Raw genomic sequence first — 19,866 nt, forward strand, 5'->3', positions numbered from 1 at the left:
GCAGCTATAGGACATAGTCGGCCGATCCGGGCCGTTCCGACTTATATACTGCGTGCAAAGGAAAGAAGGATGTGTGGAAAGTTTCAAGACGATAGCTTTAAAACTGAGAGACTAGTTCGCGTAGAAACTGACAGACAGACAGACGGTCAGACAGACAGACATGCTCATATCAACTCAGGAGGTGATCCTGATCAAGAATATATATACTTTATAGGGTCGGAGATGTCTCCTTCACTGCGTTGCACACTTTTGGACAAAATTATAATACCCTCTGCAAGGGTATAAAAAGCAAGCGAGGAAAGCATGCTTGAGGCTTGAACCAATCTCCACGATTTCAACAAGCGTGTCTCTTTCTTAAACTCAGTACGCTGGATAACGCGCAACGGCAGATGGGTTCCTCCTTGGAAACCCCGGATAGAAATTCCTTTATGGCTGCCACTCGACTCTTTGAGCACAGCAGTCGAAAATCCAAGCGCGTCCAAGCTAGCGTCACGGAATCCGTCGACTTTCAACTTTTCTTGGCAGGGAATCGAAACAGAATTCCAACCACTTGAAGAGAAGAGATTGGGAAAGGCTTTCAATCCAAGAAAAATTTTACAGCTTCTGCAATAAAATCTTCCCCCGCAGAAGGGTCCCAGGCTAATCTAAGAGTCTTTAAAAACGGGCTGCCACCGTCGTAATTTAGGTATGGCTCTTTGTGACCTCCTTCCGAAACCTCTGGGATGTTGGAGCACCTCTTGAAGATGCTATTGAAACTCAATTTTGTTCAAAAGGATGAAAAACACGCTGGCTTTGTGCCATATGCCACGGTGTCGACCATCACGTTATCGTGGATGGAATCTCGACAGAGGAAGCAGTAAGTTATCAACCAGAGAAATTTTAACATAGCCAATGTTTCCCTTAATGCCGACGGGGTGAGAAAAAAAAGGACGAAATCTCCAGAAGATGTAGGAGATGTGTTGTCAAACACAACTCAGCTTGGTAGTGGAGCTGTCTTCCTATAGAATGCAGTGGAATTACTGGAACTTAGAATGAAACCTTTCCTTAGAATGGGTAAGGAATTACTGGAACTTACCTCGCAACTCGTGTGGTATCCGGGACATGTGGTCAAGATCAAAATATTCCTTCAACGAAATATATTAGGTCTTTAAATTTTGGATGATGATCCTGGCACTCAAGTGAGTGGAATCGATGCAAAACCTATGCATAGAACCCCCAACAGCCCAAGAATTCCTTAAGGGAATTTCTCTATTTCCAATTATATTTCTTACGTCTTATCTGAGCAGCACTCTTAGTTATAATCTTCTTCATTTTTCTTTACTCTCAGATTTATCAGCGCATTTCTAGCGCAAATTGATCTATTCCCCTCGCGCGTTCCTCGTATTAGCAGACCAGGAGGTGGGCTGTACGTATGAAGTGGTAGGCGCGCGAAAATTCATTCAAAAACAAGAAAGGAAAGCTAATTTCGAAGTAGGCAAAGTTTATATACCCTTGCAGTTCAAACCGGATATATAGCAAATATCCGATATAGTTGACCGATCCTTATGAGAATATCATAATAAAACCAATTCATTACAATAAAATATCTAAAAACAAGAAAGGAAAGCTAACTTCGGGCGGAGCCGATGTTTACATACCCTTGCAGTTAAAACCGGATATATATCGCAAACAGCGGATATTTGGCTGATCCTTATGATTACATCATAATAAAACTAATTAACTAAAATAAAAAATCTAAAAAAAGTCCCAAACTTCTATCTTCAAAAATACGAAAGTTGATATATCTACCAAGTACCATTTCCGATCGTTCAGTTATATGGCAGCTATAGGATATAGTCGGCCGATCCTAATGAAATTTGGTTGGTTGGATCAACTGGCCAAAAATAGAATCTGTATTAAGTTTCAGCTTTTTATCTTCAAAAACACGAAAGTTGGGTCATTTCCGATCGTTCAGTTATATGGCAGCTATAAGATATAGTCGGCCGATCCTTATGAAATTTAGCATGTCGTAATGGTTTGCCAAAAATCGCTCTCGTATCAAATTTGATCTCTCTAACTCTAAAAACACCGAAGTTATACTATTTCCGATCCGATCCTTTCCGTTATATGGCAGCTATAGGATATAGTCGGCCGATCCGGGCCATTCCGACTTATATACTGCGTGCAAAGGAAAAAAGGGTGTGTGCAAAGTTTCAAGTCGATAGCTTTAAAACTGAGAGACTAGTTTGCGTAGAAACAGACAGACGGACAGACAGACAGACGGACAGACGGACAGACGGACATGCTCATATCAACTCAGGAGGTGATCCTGATCAAGAATATATATACTTTATAGGGTCGGAGATGTCTCCTTCACTGCGTTGCACACTTTTGGACAAAATTATAATACCCTCTGCAAGGGTATAAAAAAGTCCCAAGCTTCTATCTTCAAAAAAACCAAAGTTTGTATTTCTACCAAAAACCATTTCGGTATAAGAAAACTTATCGATAAGTTATATGTCAGTTATAAGGTATAGTCGACCGATCGTTATGAAATTTGTTAGGTAGGGTTATCTGACCAAATATATAATCTGAACTAAGTTCCAGCTTTCTATCTTCAAAAACACGAGTTGGGTTAAAGTTGGGTCATTTTCGATCGTTCAGTTATATGGCTATAGGACGGTCCGACGGTCCTTTTGAAATTTGGCATGTCGTAATATTTTTTCAAATATAGCTCTCCTGTAAAGTTTGAACTCTCTAACTTTCAAAACACCAAAGTTATACCACTTCCGATCAATCAGTAATATGGCAGCTATATGCCAGGATATAGTCGGCCAATCCCAGTCCCCAGTGTCAGCTATTAGATATAGTCGACCGATCGTTATGAAATTTGGTAGATCGGATGAACTGACCAAAAATATAATGTGTACCAAGTTCCACCTTTCTATCTTCAAAAACACGAAAGATGGTCATTTCCGATCGTTCAGTTATATTGCAGCTATAAGATATAGTAGGCCGATCCTTATGAAATTCATTAGGTTGGATCAACTGACCAAAAATATAATCTGTACCAAGTTCCAGCTTTCAATCTGCAAAAACTCAAAAGTTTGGTCACTTTCGATCGTTCAGTTATATGGCAGCTATAGGATATAGTCGGCCGATCCCGGTCGTTCCGACTTATATACTGCGTGCAAAGGAAAGAAGGGTGTGTGCAAAGTTTCAAGACGATAGCTTTAAAACTGAGAGACTAGTTCGCGTAGAATTAGACAGACAGACAGACGGACAGACGGACAGACGGACATGCTCATATCAACTCAGGAGGTGATCCTGATCAAGAATATATATACTTTATAGGGTCGGAGATGTCTCCTTCACTGCGTTGCAAACTTTTGACCAAAATTATAATACCCTCTGCAATGGTATAAAAATATGTAAGCCTTGCTTTTATAAGTGGTTTATAAATCGCTTTTATATATGGTTTATGTATCATAAAAAATTTACAAAAAATAATAAAAAACAAGAAAGGAAAGCTAACTTCGGGCGGAACCGAAGTTTATATACCCTTGCAGTTAAACCCGGATATAGTTGGCCGATCCTTTTGGGACTATGAATATATAATCCAATTTATTACAATACAAAATCTACCAAGAAAGGAAAGTTAACTTCGGGCGGAGCCGAAGTTTATATACCCTTGCAGTTAAAACCAGATATATATCGCAAACATCGGATATAGGTGGCCGATTCTTATGATTGCATCATAATAAAACCAATAAATTATAATAAACAAGACAAGAAAGCTAACTTCGGGTGGAGCCGAAGGTGATATACCCTTGCAGTTAAAAGCGGATATAAATCGCATACATCGGATATAGTTGGCCGATCCTTATGATTACATCATAAGAAAACCAATTAATTAAAATAAACTACAATAAATTATATAATCATTTTAACTACCGAACTGAGCGGACGTGCTTTGTCCGAGCTCCGAGAAAATTGCACCATAATATAGCTAATCAAAAAAACTGGGGTAACCCAATATAAGCAAAAAGACGCTGAACTACAATTTATTAAAAGCGACAGACAAGCTTTTTATAACAGTTGTGATGTTCTCAACCAAAACTAGTGCATTGTTCAAAAAAAAAAATAAGAGCCACGCAATGAGCTCATTGAGCAACGACCAAAAAAACGAGCGTAGAAGTTCAGTGATACCGATACCGATGTGGAAAAATCGGCGATTATAAGCAACCCGTCTTTACTGACCGCTGAAACCCAAAGGGCACGGTCTTGCTCACCCGCTCTGCTCACTCCGACTCCCGCGTCATGGAGTTCGCAGTGTAAAACCCCCCCTCCAATATCGGAAACAAATTTCGCACCAACAACTAGCAGCGCTACAACTTCTGCAACAACAGCGAAAACCTCTGCAACTCAAAGTACCGCGACGTCAATGACTACCGCGAGTACAAAAAAAACAACCTCGGAAAGTGCCAAAGAGGTAACGGCCACACAGACTGGAATGGATGGCTTCATCCAAATTAAGCGCAAGCTTAGCCCGCAGAGTAATCCGGCACGCAACACAACAAAAATTAACCATATCCTGAATATCGATAAAGAATCAGACAGATCCACTACTAACAGATTTGCGCTACTGGCGGAGGCTGAGGAAAACCAACCAGCCCAAGACACCGCAAAAAAACCCAAGCCCCCTCCAATCTATATTAGGGAAAAAAGCTCGAGTGCCCTGGTCAACAAAATTGCGTCGTTGATCGGGAACGGTGAAAACTTTCATGTTGTTCCGCTTATCAAAGGGAACATCCATGAAACAAAAGTGCAAACCAAGACTTAAGAGCACTTCCGAATCGTGCCCAAATATCTGGACACTGTACAGAAAAACTATTACACGTACCAGCTGAAAAGCAGTAAGGGCCTACAAGTGGTAGTAAAGTGAATAGAACCTGATGTTACCGCCGAGGAAATAAAAACCGCCCTTAAAGAAAAGGGCTTCGCCGCCAAGAATGTTATTAACATTCTAAATAAAGATAAAAAGCCACTTGAAGCCTCTTCAAGGTCGAGCTCGAGCCAGAAAGCAGGTCGCTGAAGAAGAACGAATTCCACCCAATCTACAACCTGCAATATCTTTTGCATCGGAAAATCACTGTTGATGAGCCACATAAACGCAACGGTCCAGTGCAATGCACAACGGCTTCTCCTATGCCGATGCTCTACGATCTGGAAGGGAAATTCCAATTCAGCCTAACTCTCAAAGCGCTCAACAGGCCCCAGAACAGCCACACAGCAAAATGGAAACTATGATGCTTACCCTCCAACAAAGTATGATGGAGCTTATGTCATTCATGAAAACGACCATGCAAACGCTTGTTCAAAACCAGAACATGGTGATACAGCTGCTCGTAGCACAACAGTCTAAATAATCTATGCAGGCGCTACGAATATCAATGTGAAACGCCAATGGTGTCTCACGGCATAAACTAGAATTGTCACAATACTTGACCGAAAACTCAATATGGTTTTCGGTAAAAACCTCAATACGTTATGCTACTGGTGGAAACTCATCTTACAAGCAAATACAACTTTCATATAAGAGGCTACACAATCTACCGCACAGATCATCCAGATGGGAAAGCCCACGGCGGAACTGGAGTTCTAATCAGAGAACGCATTAAACACCACTTTCACAAAAGGTTTGCATCAAACTTCCTGCAGGCCACATCGATACAAATCCAGTCAAGCAACGGAATCCTTTCAATCGCTGCCGTTTACTGCCCTCCTCGTTTCTCAATCTCGGAAGGACAATTTATGGACTTCTACAATTCCCTTGGGGACCGATTTATAGCCGCAGGAGACTACAACGCCAAACATACGCACTGGGGATCACGTCTAGTGACTCCCAAAGGAAGACAATTGTACAATGCAATTATAAATGTGAAAATAAACTGGACTACGTTTCCCCTGGAAGTCCCACATACTGGCCAACAGACTCACGAAAGCACGAAAGCAGACCTTATTGCTTTTGCAGTGACAAAAAACATACCTCGCAATCTAATAAGTGCCAAAGCAGTCTCGGAATTATCATCAGACCACTCGCCTGTGCTTCTAACGCTTCTTCAAAGCCCAAAAATAACCGAACACCCCTTCAGCCTGACGACGCCAAAAACGAACTGGCTAAAATACAAAAAGTACGTGAGTGCCCACATTGAACTCGCCCCGGAATTAAACATGGAATCGGACATCGACTACACCACGAGTGCCCTGGAAGAAGAACTCGTTGCGGCAGCTAAAATCTCTACTCCTCATAGGAGTACTCCTCATACTCCTCCCAATTGAAACGACCATCCCGATAAGAAACTCTTCGGGATGCTGGGCTCGCAGCGACGAAGACCGAGCTGAAACATTCGCCACACATCTCCAAAGTGTTTTCCAGCCAAACCCAGCCTCAAATTCATTCCTCCTGCCAGAAATTCAGCCAGAGTCCTCCCCTCAGCCAGCGGCACTTACATTCCGGCCGAACGAAATCGAAAAAGTAAGAGGGCTAAAACCAAAAAAGGCTCCCGGTGGTGACATATTGACCCCAAAGATGCTGATCGAACTTCCAAAATGCGCTAAAGAGGTCGTCTGCAAACTATTTAATGGAATCATTAATCTTGGCTATTTCCCAAAAAAGTGGAAGAAATCCATCATTATAATGATACCGAAGCCTGGAAAAGACCACACAATTCCGTCATCATACAGACCAATAAGCCTTCTATCTTGTTTGTCTAAATTGTTTGAAAAATGCTTGTTAACTCGCATAATACCACATCTGGAAATATCATCACGGCACACCAATTTGGCTTTCGAAGAAACCATGGAACCATCGAACAAGTGAATAGATTAACATCCGAAATACGCTCAGCCTTCGAACAGCGAGAATATTGCAGCGCTAATATACTCGACGTATCTCAAGCTTTCGACCGAGTTTGGCTCATCGGACTCATGCACAAAATTAAAACGTATTTGCCAACATACACCCACAAGCTACTGGAATCATACCTCTACGATGGGGTATTCTCAGTCAGATGCAACGCAGCTACTTCGGGCGACTACACCATCGAAGCTGGAGTTCCGCAAGGAAGCGCACTCGGCCCGTGTCTATATGTTTTGTATACTGCGGATATTCCTACGAGCGCACAACTAACAACGTCAACGTTCGCCGACGATACCGCTATCCTTAGTCGCTCCAGGTGCCCAACGCAGGCAACAACCCAACTGGCTAATCATCTCACAAAAGTGGAAAGGTGGCTGTCCGACTGGCGCATTAAAATAAACGAACAAAAGTGTAAACATATAACGTTTACTCTTAATAGACAAACATGCCCTCCGCTTTTACTAAACGGTATGCAGATCCCTCAAGCTAACGACGTAACGTACCTTGGCGTTCACCTTGATAGACGACTTACCTGGCGCAAGCACATCGAATGCAAAAAGATGCACCTAAAACTGAAAGCCAGCAGCCTCCACTGGATCATAAACTCACGATCGCCACTGTGCCTGGACTACAAGTTACTACTTTACAATTCAGTCCTAAAGCCAATCTGGACGTATGGCTCTCAGCTGTGGGGGAACGCGAGCAGCAGCAACATAGACATCATACAGCGCGCACAATCATAAATCTATCACAGGGGCACCTTGGTATGTTCGCAACGAAAACATCCACCGGGATCTGGGCATCCTCGCAGTGAAAGACGAAATCCAGAAGCAAAAAGAGTCATACAAAGAAAAACTGTCTTCGCACCCAAATTTTCTCGCTCGGGGATTGACTCGGGATTCTAGCGTATCCCGCCTTAGACGCAACGACCTCCCAACCCAGCAATCGATTTTTGGGGCCGTCTAACTCCGTATCAGTCAATATGACTGTTAGTTAAGTTATTTGTCGTTTTGTGTCATGTGGAGTTGCCTTAAGGATGTAGTCTCATGTGCCGGCCTACTTTTTAGAGGTTATTTCAAAAAATTTTTTTTGTAATAAAAAATAATGCGATCGTTTCAATTTTCAAATATCTTTTTATAAGCATCATAAACTATTTGAAAATATTTTGTTTAATTTATTCTTGTGTAGTTTAATACACTTTCTAGCATGCCAAAGTATGCATATAAAAAAAAAAGATAGGTCCCTGGCGCAGGTGATTTCGACTGCTAGAGTCATCCGAAACAAAAAATTAGAATAGATTATTGTTTTGTAAGCTAATGGCTCTGTCCCGTACTAGAATGAAATATTTTCATCAATAAACAACAAAATGGCGAACTCACAAAACAAAAAATTAAAAAAAATTAAAAAAATTTATCTTAAATTGATGATAAAAAAAAAACTAATCATTAAAAATAAATGATTCTAGTACGGGACAGAGGTGTTACTTTTTAGAACAACATATCCAAATTTCAGCTAGATCGGTACCATAGAATTTTGTGAATCACCTGCGCCGCACACAAAAATGTCGTTTCGAGAAAAACACGTTTAAAGTTTAGACGCTACCGAGAAACTCATACTTTTCGGTGTAGGCGCGCTCTCGATTATGGGCTGTATCTCTGTCATTATTTGATATTTTTATTTGAAACTTTAACAGTACATTCATAATAAACAATACTATCAAAATATAAAAAAAAAAAAAAATTGATTTTTTCAACCTCACACATGAGACTACATCCTTAAACGGCTCCCCACACGCGTAGGTCCGAAGAAAGGGGTACTTCAAAGGCCTTGGCTGTGGCTAACGGAACGTTTTATTCTATAAATTCATACATTAGTTTACAATTCAAATATTAATCCTTCTTACCGCAGTGTGCCCTCCTACAATCAACAAAACAATGAATGGCACTTTTTGGCGGCATTCACACTACCGCTATTAGTAGGCCCGTAATTCCGACAACTTAAAATACTAAATTTCCTAATAATACTGACTTAACTATCGATAACAATGTTTTTGACCGTCGACATCCCCGACCCCGTGAAGACCCGCTTCACTCAAATCCAAACTCCAAGTTTAGAGACGGGCCGCAACATTGTCCAAGATAGTCCATTCGCTCCATCCATCTCCATCGGCTCCGCTGTAGACCTCCTCCACGATGCCCTTGCGCCACTCTCGTCTGGGCAAGGCAGGATCGCAGACGAAGACCATATCGCCCTGGCGGATGGGCTCCGTTCCCTGGCACCACTTCTCGCGGCGCACAAGCGTAGGCAGGTACTCCATGGTGGGACTCCACATGGTCCCTCGGCGCGACTTCTTCCAGGGTATGGCGCAGCACTCGCTTGACGCAATGCACCATCTGCTCCCCTACTCCGCCTCTGTATCCTCTCCGTCTCGAACGCGTCTCCAAATCGTCTGGCCTCCTTGTCGGCTCCCACGAAGTTCTTGCTCACCTCGTACACATCCGGGTCTCGATCGTCGTTACCATCTCTCCAAAGGAATCATTGGGAACATCGATCTCCAACCTTGGCTGCAGCATTAAACACAAGCTGGACCTCACCGGGCTTGTTCGGGGTTTCGACACCGAATTGTGGCAAATTCCATAGCTTGTCGCTCTTCACCGCGACCTCATCCGGCTGCAATTTCCTCGCATATCCTTTGCACACGTCCTTGATGATCCGATAGTATCCTAGCGCCAACGGCCCGTTGCGCTTCAACTCCTCGACGTTGATCAGCCGTCTGTGTGCTATCTCGTAGCTCCGTGGCAGCACAGCGTGGTCATCCTTCCAGAGCAATCCCGTCTGGTCGCGACGCCCCACTTTCACCGTGGTGTCGTCGAGGATCCTTTGGGCTCGCGCGTCGTCGCTGGCTGCGACCGGTTGCGCGAGCTTCACACCAAAGCCTTCCATCTCGACGTAGTCCTCCACCATCTTTCCCATCGTGTCCTCCACTGACACGGCTAGAAGGCAGGACCTCGGTGACGGCGTAGTCGATTGTCCACTTACTGGCCCAAACACAACCCATCCAAGCTCGGTTGCGGCCGCAAACGGTCCCTCTCTGGCAAACCGCCTCGTCCTAAGTGGCAATCCCAGATGACCATGGTCCAGTCCGATTAGCAACTTCGGCACCACGTTGCTGTAGGGCTTCATCGGCAGTCGCGAATCCTTATGAACGCCCTGGACATCTCGTCGACATAACGTCTGCATCGGCAGACTCAGGCTCGAAACGGCGTACACGTTCCTCAACGGGTGACGAGTGGGCTTCCCAGCTCCACTGATCTCCAGGCTCACCACGTTGGTAGGCTCCCTGCTGGCTCTTCCTCCAAACCATTGGATGTTCAGCTGTCGACGTTCGCCTTGCACTCCCAGATCCCTCCGTAGCTCATCGTCGATCATCGTGACGGAGGATCCTTCATCTAATAGCGCGTATGTGTCCACCTGGCGACCAGCTCCGTACAGCGTTACTGGCAGTATACGGAACAAAAGTCGGCCTCCTTTGACGTCAATACTCAAGTTCCTCTGCATGGGCGCCTCCGCTGGCTGCGGGGCCCTTCTCTCCTGGCTGTTCCTGCGGACAGCCGACTCCTGGGTCCTCTCGTGGTCCCTGTAACCACCTCGTGGCGAAGACCTCCTGTCCGGGCTGCGTCTGGAAACTGGTGACATCTGGTTCCCTCCGTTGTGGCGCCTGAAACCACCTCGCTGCTCCGGCCGTCTTCGCCCTTCGTCCTCTTCATGTAGCAGACGGTGATGCAATCTGCGGCATCCGTTGATCTGGCACTCGCCATGCACATCGCAGAATCTGGCCGCATGCCCACTTCGTAAGCATGTGAAGCAGAGCCGATGCCTCTTCACCATGCTCCATCTGCCCGGTGGCGAAGCTCCAATGAATTCGTTGCAACTCGTCGTAGCATGTTGACCTTCACAAATTGGACAACCTCCATGCCGGTCATCCCGCTGCTTGTATGCGTTCTGGTCGACGCTCGCGTGTAGAACTCGACGCCTCGGCTCCTTTCCATCGACGTCCAAAATCGTACACACGATGTTCGCGTACTCCTGTAGCCACGCGCTGAAGTGCGCTACAGTGGGAAAGGGCTGGATCGATGCAGCGTGCCTGGCCCAATCCACTCGTTTGCTGGTGGGAAGCTTTGCCACAAGCTCCTCCATGAGTGTGGGGTTTCCCAGATGTTGCTCCGCCTTTGCCGACTGCAAGAAGGCCGTGAGGTTACTCACTCTGGTTGCGAAGGGGACGATCCTCGCCAGTTGCTGCTCCGAAATCGGCTGAACCTCTCGCACGCTGTTCAGCTGGCTGCGTATTAGCTGCTCCGGTCGGCCAAACCTAAACCGCAGCTGCTCCATCACGGCTCTGACGTTTGCAGGGTGAATCAGCAGCGACTTCACTGTCTCGCGTGCTTCATCCTTCAGCGCCTTCAAAAGCCTCTGGTTGTTCTCCAGATCCGTGCAGTTGTACGCTTGGGTCGTCTCTACAAATGCACAATTAAAAATGGGCCAATCCTCGGGCTGCCCTCCAAATATAGGCAAGTCCGGGAGCCTCCTTGGTCCATAAGCTTGGGTTCCATTCGGCGTCATCCAGGCGTAGGATCCAACAAATGGTGATGCAGTTGCTACGTTGTGGATGCTCCCGCCCGGTAGCGCGAATCCATGCGCTGTCTGCGCAGCACTTGTAGCGCACAGTGGGTTGCTAGTCGTTAGCAACGGTGGTCCACTCCAAGATGGCGGCAGCGTGTAGGTCCCACTGGTCGCACCGAAACTGCTATATGGGTCCGGCCCGACCCCGTTAGTTGGTGCCTCACCGTTCGATGTGGCGGTTAATGGCGGTCCGCTCCACGATGGCGGCCGCTCCGACGCTCCACTGTTGGCGCCATTTGCGCTTGGGCCAACTGCGATTGGCGCGCAATTGGCGGTGCTTGCTGTGTCCATGGCTTTGACCTTCTTCAGCTGGTTCTCCAACGCCGTAATCCTCTCCAATAGGTACGCCGTGAGTGGCTGGCTCACCTCCGGCTCTGAACTCGCAGCTGCTGTTACAGTGCTCCTTGGTTGGGACGCTACTGTAGTCGCTGTAGTGGCTGGGCGAGAAATGGCCGCCGCCGTGGTTATGTTAACCCTTGGCCGGCTTTCTGCTGCACTACTCACTGGCTGCTGATCCGCTCGCGTTGTAGGTGTGGCTTCCCCTCCGTTCAGCCGGGAACTCCTCCTGAGGGAATGCTGCATCTCGAGATATCCAAATCCAAATATAATATGGTCCAAATATGGCGCTGCCCCGCGCTCCAAAATGGCGGACCTGTGCCGTCTGGTCGCTGATGCTTGGCGCTCCTTGCGCCTCCTGACGCTGGCTGCGTCTCCTGAACCGACGCTGGCTGCGTCTCCTGAACCGACGCTGGCTGTGTCTCCTGAACCGACGCTGGCTGCGTCTCCGTGTCGCTGGCTGCGACTCCGTCCGTACTCAGAGATGGGCGCTCCTTGCGCCGTCTGTGTCGCTGGCTGCGACTCCTCTGCTGGTACGGGAACTGCGCTCCGTGCGCTCCTGGCAACTCTCTAGCTGGTCGTCGAGCCGTCCTCCAGCGCAAGTTGCCCTTGCAGTCTCCCTAGGACTGCGAATAAAAGCTGTTGTTTTGTGTCATGTGGAGTTGCCTTAAACGGCTCCCCACACGCGTAGGTCCGAAGAAAGGGGTACTTCAAAGGCCTTGGCTGTGGCTAACGGAACGTTTTATTCTATAAATTCATACATTAGTTTACAATTCAAATATTAATCCTTCTTCTTACCGAAGTGTGCCCTCCTACAATCAACAAAACAATGAATGGCACTTTTTGGCGGCATTCACACTACCGCTATTAGTAGGCCCGTAATTCCGACAACTTAAAATACTACATTTCCTAATAATACTAACTTAACTATCGATAACAATGTTTTTGACCGTCGACATTATTAATATAAGATTTGATAACTAACACCTCTTGTTAGTCTCGCAAAGAGAAGATTAAAGAAATAAAAGCAACGTTAAAAAAAAAAAAAAAAAAATTACAATAAAAAATCTAAAAAAAAGTCCCAAGCTTCTATCTTCAAAAATACGAAAGTTGATATTTCTACCAAATACCATAGCCGATCGTTCAGTTATATGGCAGCTATAGGATATAGTCGGCCGATCCTAATGAAATTTGGTAGGTTAGATCAACTGACCAAGAATATAATCTGTACTAAGTTTCAGCTTTCTATCTTCAAAAAAACGAAAGTTGGGTAAATTTTGATCGTTCAGTTATATGGCAGCTATAAGATATAGTCGGCCGATCCTTACGAAATTTGGCGTGTCGTATTATTTTGCCATAAATAGCTTTCTTGTCAAATTTAAAGTCTCTAACTTCAAAAACACCAAAGGTTTACCATTTCCGATCAATCAGTTATATGGCAGCTATAGGATATAGTCGACCGATCCGGGCCGTTCCGACTTATATACTGCGTGCAAATGAAAGAAGGGTGTGTGCAAAGTTTGTGTGCAAGTCGATAGCTGCAAAACTGAGAGACTAGTTCGCATAGAAACGGACAGACAGACAGACGGACATGCTCATATCAACTCAGGAGGTGATCCTGATCAAGAATATATAAACTTTATAGGGTCGGAGATGTCTTCTTCACTGCGTTGCACACTTTTGGACAAAATTAGAATACCCTCTGCAAGGGTATAACAAGAAAGGGAAGCTATCGTTGAGCGGAGCCCGAGGGAAAAATATAATCTTTAGGGAGTTCCAATTTTTTTCATTAACAGCACTTAAGTTGGATCTTTACCGATAAATCAAATTTATGGCAGCTAAAGAATAAAATGAGCAGATCCCGGGAGATTCCTGTGAGATCCCAAAGATTACCTTTGGAAAGACACAGAAACAAAACGCATTCACTGTGTTTTTCTCTTGAGCAAAGCATAATACTTTTAATATAATACTTTTTTACAATAGCTTTTGTATGACTAATCGATCCAAAAAGGTCATAACTTTGGTGTTTTTAGGGTTGGATAGTTGGGATTTCCTACAGATTCTATTTTTTGCCAGTTGATCCTATTGACCAAATTTCATGATCCAACCTTCGATCGGAAATGGTATTTGGTATAAGAAAAAAATACCATTAATAGATATTTTTTATAGATACATAAAAGCTTGGGACATCTTTAAATGTAAGAAATTGATTTTAGAATCAAATTCTCATGGCGATCGGCCAAGGATATATAAGCTTCAACTCCCTCCAAAGTAAGCTTTCCTTTCTTTAAATTAATTAGGAGTGCTTGAATTCGATTTAATATACCAAGGATATTTTATTCAAAAATATTCTCACCTGATCTGTTATCCAACGCAGCTCTTTAAGAATCAGTGCCAGCTCGTATTCTACAGAGGAGCTTAGGCAGTTGTGCGAAAGTTCTTCATGCTTACGAGTATCAGCCACATGCGCATCATGTCCCACTGGACCAGCACTGGGATCATTATCGTGCCTATATATACATATATAACCATTTTTTATATTTGAAAAGTTTTACAGAGTTACGTTACAGAGTTAAGTGTTGAACTATATATTAATTTTATAGATAAATATTTAAGTATTTTTCTAGCGTTGTTAATGTATGTAATACCCAGTATTGATCTCCCACAAATTGATAAAAAAAAGTTGATGGAACGTGTGTGCAGAGTCGTTTACCATGTGGCCTAAAAAAACATCTAGCATCTTCTTCCAATACAAAATTGGGCGTTCTTACTACTTATACGTAGGCGATTTAATCGTCTTCACAAAAAACAATAAAAAACAAGAAAGGAAGCTTACTTCGGTCGGAGCCATTGTTTATATACCCTTTAAGTTTAAATTGCATATACATTGCAAATATCAAATATATTTGGCAAATCCTTACAAGAATTTCATTAAAAACAAGAAAGGAAAGCTAACTTCAGGCGGAGCCGAAGTTGATATACCCTTGCAGTTAAAACCGGATATATATCGCAAACATCGAATATAGTTGGCCGATCCTTATGAAATTTGGTAGGTTGGATGAAATGACCAAAACTAGAATCTGTATTGATTTCCAGCTTTCTATCTTCAAAAACACGAAAGTTGGGTCATTTCCGATCGTTCAGTTATATGGCAGCTATAGGATATAGTCGGCCAATCCTTATGAAAATTAAAAGGTTGGATCAACTGACCAAAAATAGAATCTCATGTCAAATTTGAACTCTCTTACTCTAAAAACACCAAAGTTATACCATTTCCGATCAATCAGTTATATGGCAGCTATAGGATATAGTCGACCGATCCCGGTCGTTCCGACTTATATACTGCGTGCAAAGGAAAGAAGGGTGTGTGCAAAGTTTCAAGTTGATAGCTTTAAAACTGAGAGACTAGTTTGCGTAGAAACAGACAGACGGGCAGACAGACAGACAGACGGACATGCTCATATCAACTTAGGAGGTGATCCTGATCAAGAATATATAAACTTTATAGGGTCGGAGATATTTTCTTCACTGCGTTGCACACTTTTGGACAAAATTATAATACCCTCTGCAAGGGTATAAAAACCAATTTATAAGACCAAAAAATTAAAAAAAAACAAGAAAGGAAAGCTAACTTCGGGCGGAGCCGAAGTTTATATACCCTTGCAGTTAAAACCGGATATATATCGCAAACATTGGATATAGTTGGCCGATCCTTATGAATACATCATAATAAAACCAATTAACTAAAATAATAAATCTAAAAAAAAGTCCCAAGCTTTTATTTTCAAAAATAAGAAAGTTGATATTTCTACCAAGTACCATTTCCGATCGTTCAGTTATATGGCAGCTATAGGATATAGTCGGCCGATCCTAATGAAATTTTGTAGGTTGGATCAACTGGCCAAAAATATAATCTGTACCAAGTTTCAGCTTTCTATCTTCAAAAACACGAGTTGGGTTAAAGTTGGGTCATTTCCGATCGTTCAGTTATATGGCAGCTATAGGATATAGTCGGCCGATCCATATGAAATTTGGCGTGTCGTAATGTGTTGCCAAAAATAGCTTTCGTGTCAAATTTGAACTCTCTTACTCTAAAAACACCAAAGTATACCATTTCCGATCAATGAGTTGTATGGCAGCTATAGGATATAGTCGGCCGATCCCGGTCGTTCCGACTTATATACTGCGTGCAAAGGAAAGAAGGGTGCGTGCAAAGTTTCAAGACGATAGCTTTAAAACTGAGAGACTAGTTCGCGTAGAAACGGACAGACAGACAGACAGACAGACGGACAGACGGACAGACGGACATGCTCATATCAACTCAGGAGGTGATCCTGATCAAGAATATATATACTTTATAGGGTCGGAGATGTCTCCTTCACTGCGTTGCACACTTTTGGACAAAATTATAATACCCTCTGCAAGGGTATAAAAAGCTAAGCTTTTATCTTCCAAAAAAAAAATAGTTGGTTTATAACCGAATACCATATCCGATCGTTCAGTTTTATAGCAGCTATAGAATATAGACGGCCTTTTAAAATTCTGTAGATCGGAGCAATTGACAAAAAATATGTAGGTTGTAGAGTTTGGTAATTTTCGATCGTTTAGTTATATGGCAACTATAAAACCTATATTAAGTCCTTATAAAATTCTCGCCTTCTTACTAAATTATAAAGGTGTGTTGTATTTTGTTAAAAATATAATCTATTGAAAATTACTTCTTTCTATATCTAAAAACAACAAAGTTATGTCATTTCCGTCTTTTATATACAACGAGCAAGAAAAAAAAAAAAGTGTGCAAAGTTTCAAGTTGGTTGGTTCAAAAAATATCAGAAAAAGACAAACAGACAGAAAGAAAATGCTTATATTAACTCAGGAGGTGATCCTGATCAAGAATATATATAATTTATAGGGTCGAAGATATCTCATTTACTGCGTTGCACCTTTTTAACCATATTATTTTACCCTCTGCAAGGATATGAATTTGTTTTTCATGTATGGTAAATTCTATAAATATTGGTTTCTGATTTCTTGGTTTTTCTGTCTCTAAAGAGAGTATAAAGCTGGCTTAGAAAAAGTGGGGGCTATTATAGGGTTCAAAAAGTAACGGAAAAGGAAACGTTTGGGAACTAAATTCGTTTTAAGTCCTTGTCAACCACTACACTATACATAAAGGATTTCAGCAAAGATTTGATTAAAATCATGAAAGGAAGAGCTAGTTAAGTTAGCAAGAACCGTCCAAATAATGTGCCTGTTGATTTCGATAATGCCAAAATAAATACGTTTGACAAACCAGGGAGTATTCTTGTCTCTAAAGTATTCTAGGGGCCTATTTGAGCAAACTGTAGGAAAATCAGTAGAAGTTCAGCCATTGCAGGCAATGCTTTAATTCTTTGAACAAACAATCAGAGTCCTTAGCTTGTTCCTAAGCAGTCTTAAGCCATCACCCAGAAGGAAGGCAAAGAATATGGCCTGCTCGTCCGGTATATCCGGCAGGCTATCGTGCTACTTTTGCAAAGCGAAAAATTCCTCGTTAAATAAATGTGATGAGCTCCGCGATAAAACAGTATCTGAAAAACTTAATTTAGTACAAAAAGAAATATGTGCGTCAATTGCTTTAAAAGCGACCACAAATCGACGCAATGCAAAGGATATAGTTGTTTTAAGTTTGACAAAAAATATCATACCTTGTTACATCTAGAAACTACAAACCTTTAAGTTGTAGAAAAAGGTACAGTAAGCAATAAAAATTAAAAAACTTCTTGCCACTGTTAAGGTAGCAGTCCAAACAGATAACGGGCAGGCAGCGAAGTTTTAAACACTTCTGAATTCTGGATCGCAGATCAATCACCTTCGTTAAAAATCCACATTAACAAACTCCGAATCGAAAGTATTGGTAGCCAATCAAGAATGAGCAGAGCGAGAGTGACTGTTTGAGTAAGGTTTCTTCATGGGGATTTTACCCAGCGCATAGCAGTCTTTATTCTTCCGCACAGTTTAGCCAACCAGCTCAACCTTTTTTCTCATTTCAAGTTGGAAATAACCAAGTAGGTCAAGTAGGAAATCCTTGAATGACATGATACATACAGGTCCCACAGTTTAGAGCATGCTTTTGTGTATACTTCTACGCCTCCGAACCCATAAGTATGTATTTACGGTGGACATAGAAAAGATGTACCGTCAAGTATAGATAAGCCCGTATGATCCATTTAATCAACTCATAGTTTGGCGAAACGATCCAGCGGAAGACCTCAGATACTACCGACATAAATAGTCACCTACGGCACTAAGACAACCCCATTTCTGGCCATAAAATGCTTAAGCCTTCTAGCAATCCGGTCACAGGACAACTACTCGCTAGGATCGACAACACTTGAAAATAAATGTAATATAGAGAATTGATTGACGGGTGCTAGTTCAGTCAGTAATGACTCCCACACGGCTTCAAGCTTCGAAAATGATGCTCAAACAAGTCAGGAAGTATCTAAGGAAAATACTGTGAGTGCCTATGCGATATATATACTTACGACCAACATCAAAAACAAGCAAACCTCGGTGGGGCTATTATGTTCTTATTCTAGTGTGGCACCTACAGCAAAGCAATCGTTGCCCAGACTGCAGCTGTGCGCAGCAGTTCTAGGAGCAGAGCTCACGCATAGTGTCAGACAAAATTTATACTTGCCTTTAGACAAAGTTGACGGCTACTTTGGATAGACTTTTCCGTCGTTTTGGGCTGGATTAATGCAGCGGCTTCCACTTACAGTGTGGTGTCAAATCGATTTACGTCGGATATCCAATTTTCAAAAAGTAATGGAGCAGTCTCAATGTTACCACGTATCATCCGCTAATAATGCAGCTGATATATTGTCCAGAGGATCAACCGCTAGGAAGCTAACAAAATAATATATGGTTCTATGGTCCTCTATTTCTGCATGGATCTAGGGTAAATCGGGCTAACATGCTAACAAGACAAAATTTGTCAGCATGGCAGCTGCAAAATAAGCATTCGGAGGAGAATTCAACCGCCGGCACAGCAAATCAATTAACAAATTGCAACGGATTGTTCTATTCACGCTTCGATTTGGCTATAAATTCAACAGAGCGGCAACTTTAATCAGCAGATTGAATTTAAAGCAGAATGCAAACAGTTAAAACGATTCAAAAGACATCTCTTATATCGTTGGACCCCAGCTTCGGAACTAATTGTTTAATCCGTCTGAGAGGCAGATTGGAGCATTCTAAGGCTCCTGTATTCTAATCCTATAATAATCCTTTATTGCTTCCCTACATGGACACAGTCGTAAAAATGATCATAGAGAACTTCATGAAAACAACATGCATTGTGGTGCCCCAGCTTCACGTGCTATACTTCGTGAAAAACTTTGAATCGTCAATGACAAAACAATAGCAGGGAGAATTATTCACAACTGCGTACGATGCAAGAGACTCAAGTCAAAATTAATGAGCCAAATAATGAGAAATATAACAGCCAAAGGGTCACGCAGGCTCGTCCATTCTTCAACACTTGGGTAGACTACTGCGACTGTATATGGATTAATTACAAGATTCAAGGCAAGCGACCGGGGAAGGCTTACATGGCAGTTTTCTGTTGTTTTTCCAGAAAGGAAGTTCATTTAGAGTTGGTGAGTGATCCACCACAATTGCCTTTCTGGCCGCATTTCGGCGCTTTTGGGGACGTCGAGGAAAACGCCAGACGTTCCATTGCGATAATGCTACGAATTTTATTGGAACCAACAACAAATTAAAGGAGTAAGAAAACGCTGTATTTTCAAGCAATGCTAAGGACAGCATAGTTCATCCGTGCAACAAGAGGCAAATTGACTTTATTCCCCTACGATCGCCGTCATTTGGTGGACTGTGGGAAACTGTGGTGAAATCCCCAAAACGGTTTCTAATATCAACCATCTCCACTGCTTCCTTAACATTCG

At 42.9% G+C, this 19,866-nt stretch overlaps 1 protein-coding gene across 1 annotated transcript in view; it reads right to left on the minus strand.

Annotated features, from left to right (window-relative positions):
- nAChRalpha7 (nicotinic Acetylcholine Receptor alpha7) overlaps positions 1–19,866 on the minus strand; it is a 1,067,155-nt gene that overhangs the window by 140,619 nt on the left and 906,670 nt on the right. Inside the window, exon 12 of the mRNA XM_070283181.1 lies at positions 14,274–14,427. Within this exon, the coding sequence (XP_070139282.1) occupies positions 14,274–14,427 (154 nt within the window). The remainder of the gene's footprint in view (positions 1–14,273; positions 14,428–19,866) is intronic.

The sequence above is a fragment of the Drosophila bipectinata genome, chromosome XR, assembly GCF_030179905.1.
Source record: "Drosophila bipectinata strain 14024-0381.07 chromosome XR, DbipHiC1v2, whole genome shotgun sequence".
Lineage (NCBI taxonomy): Eukaryota > Metazoa > Arthropoda > Insecta > Diptera > Drosophilidae > Drosophila > Drosophila bipectinata.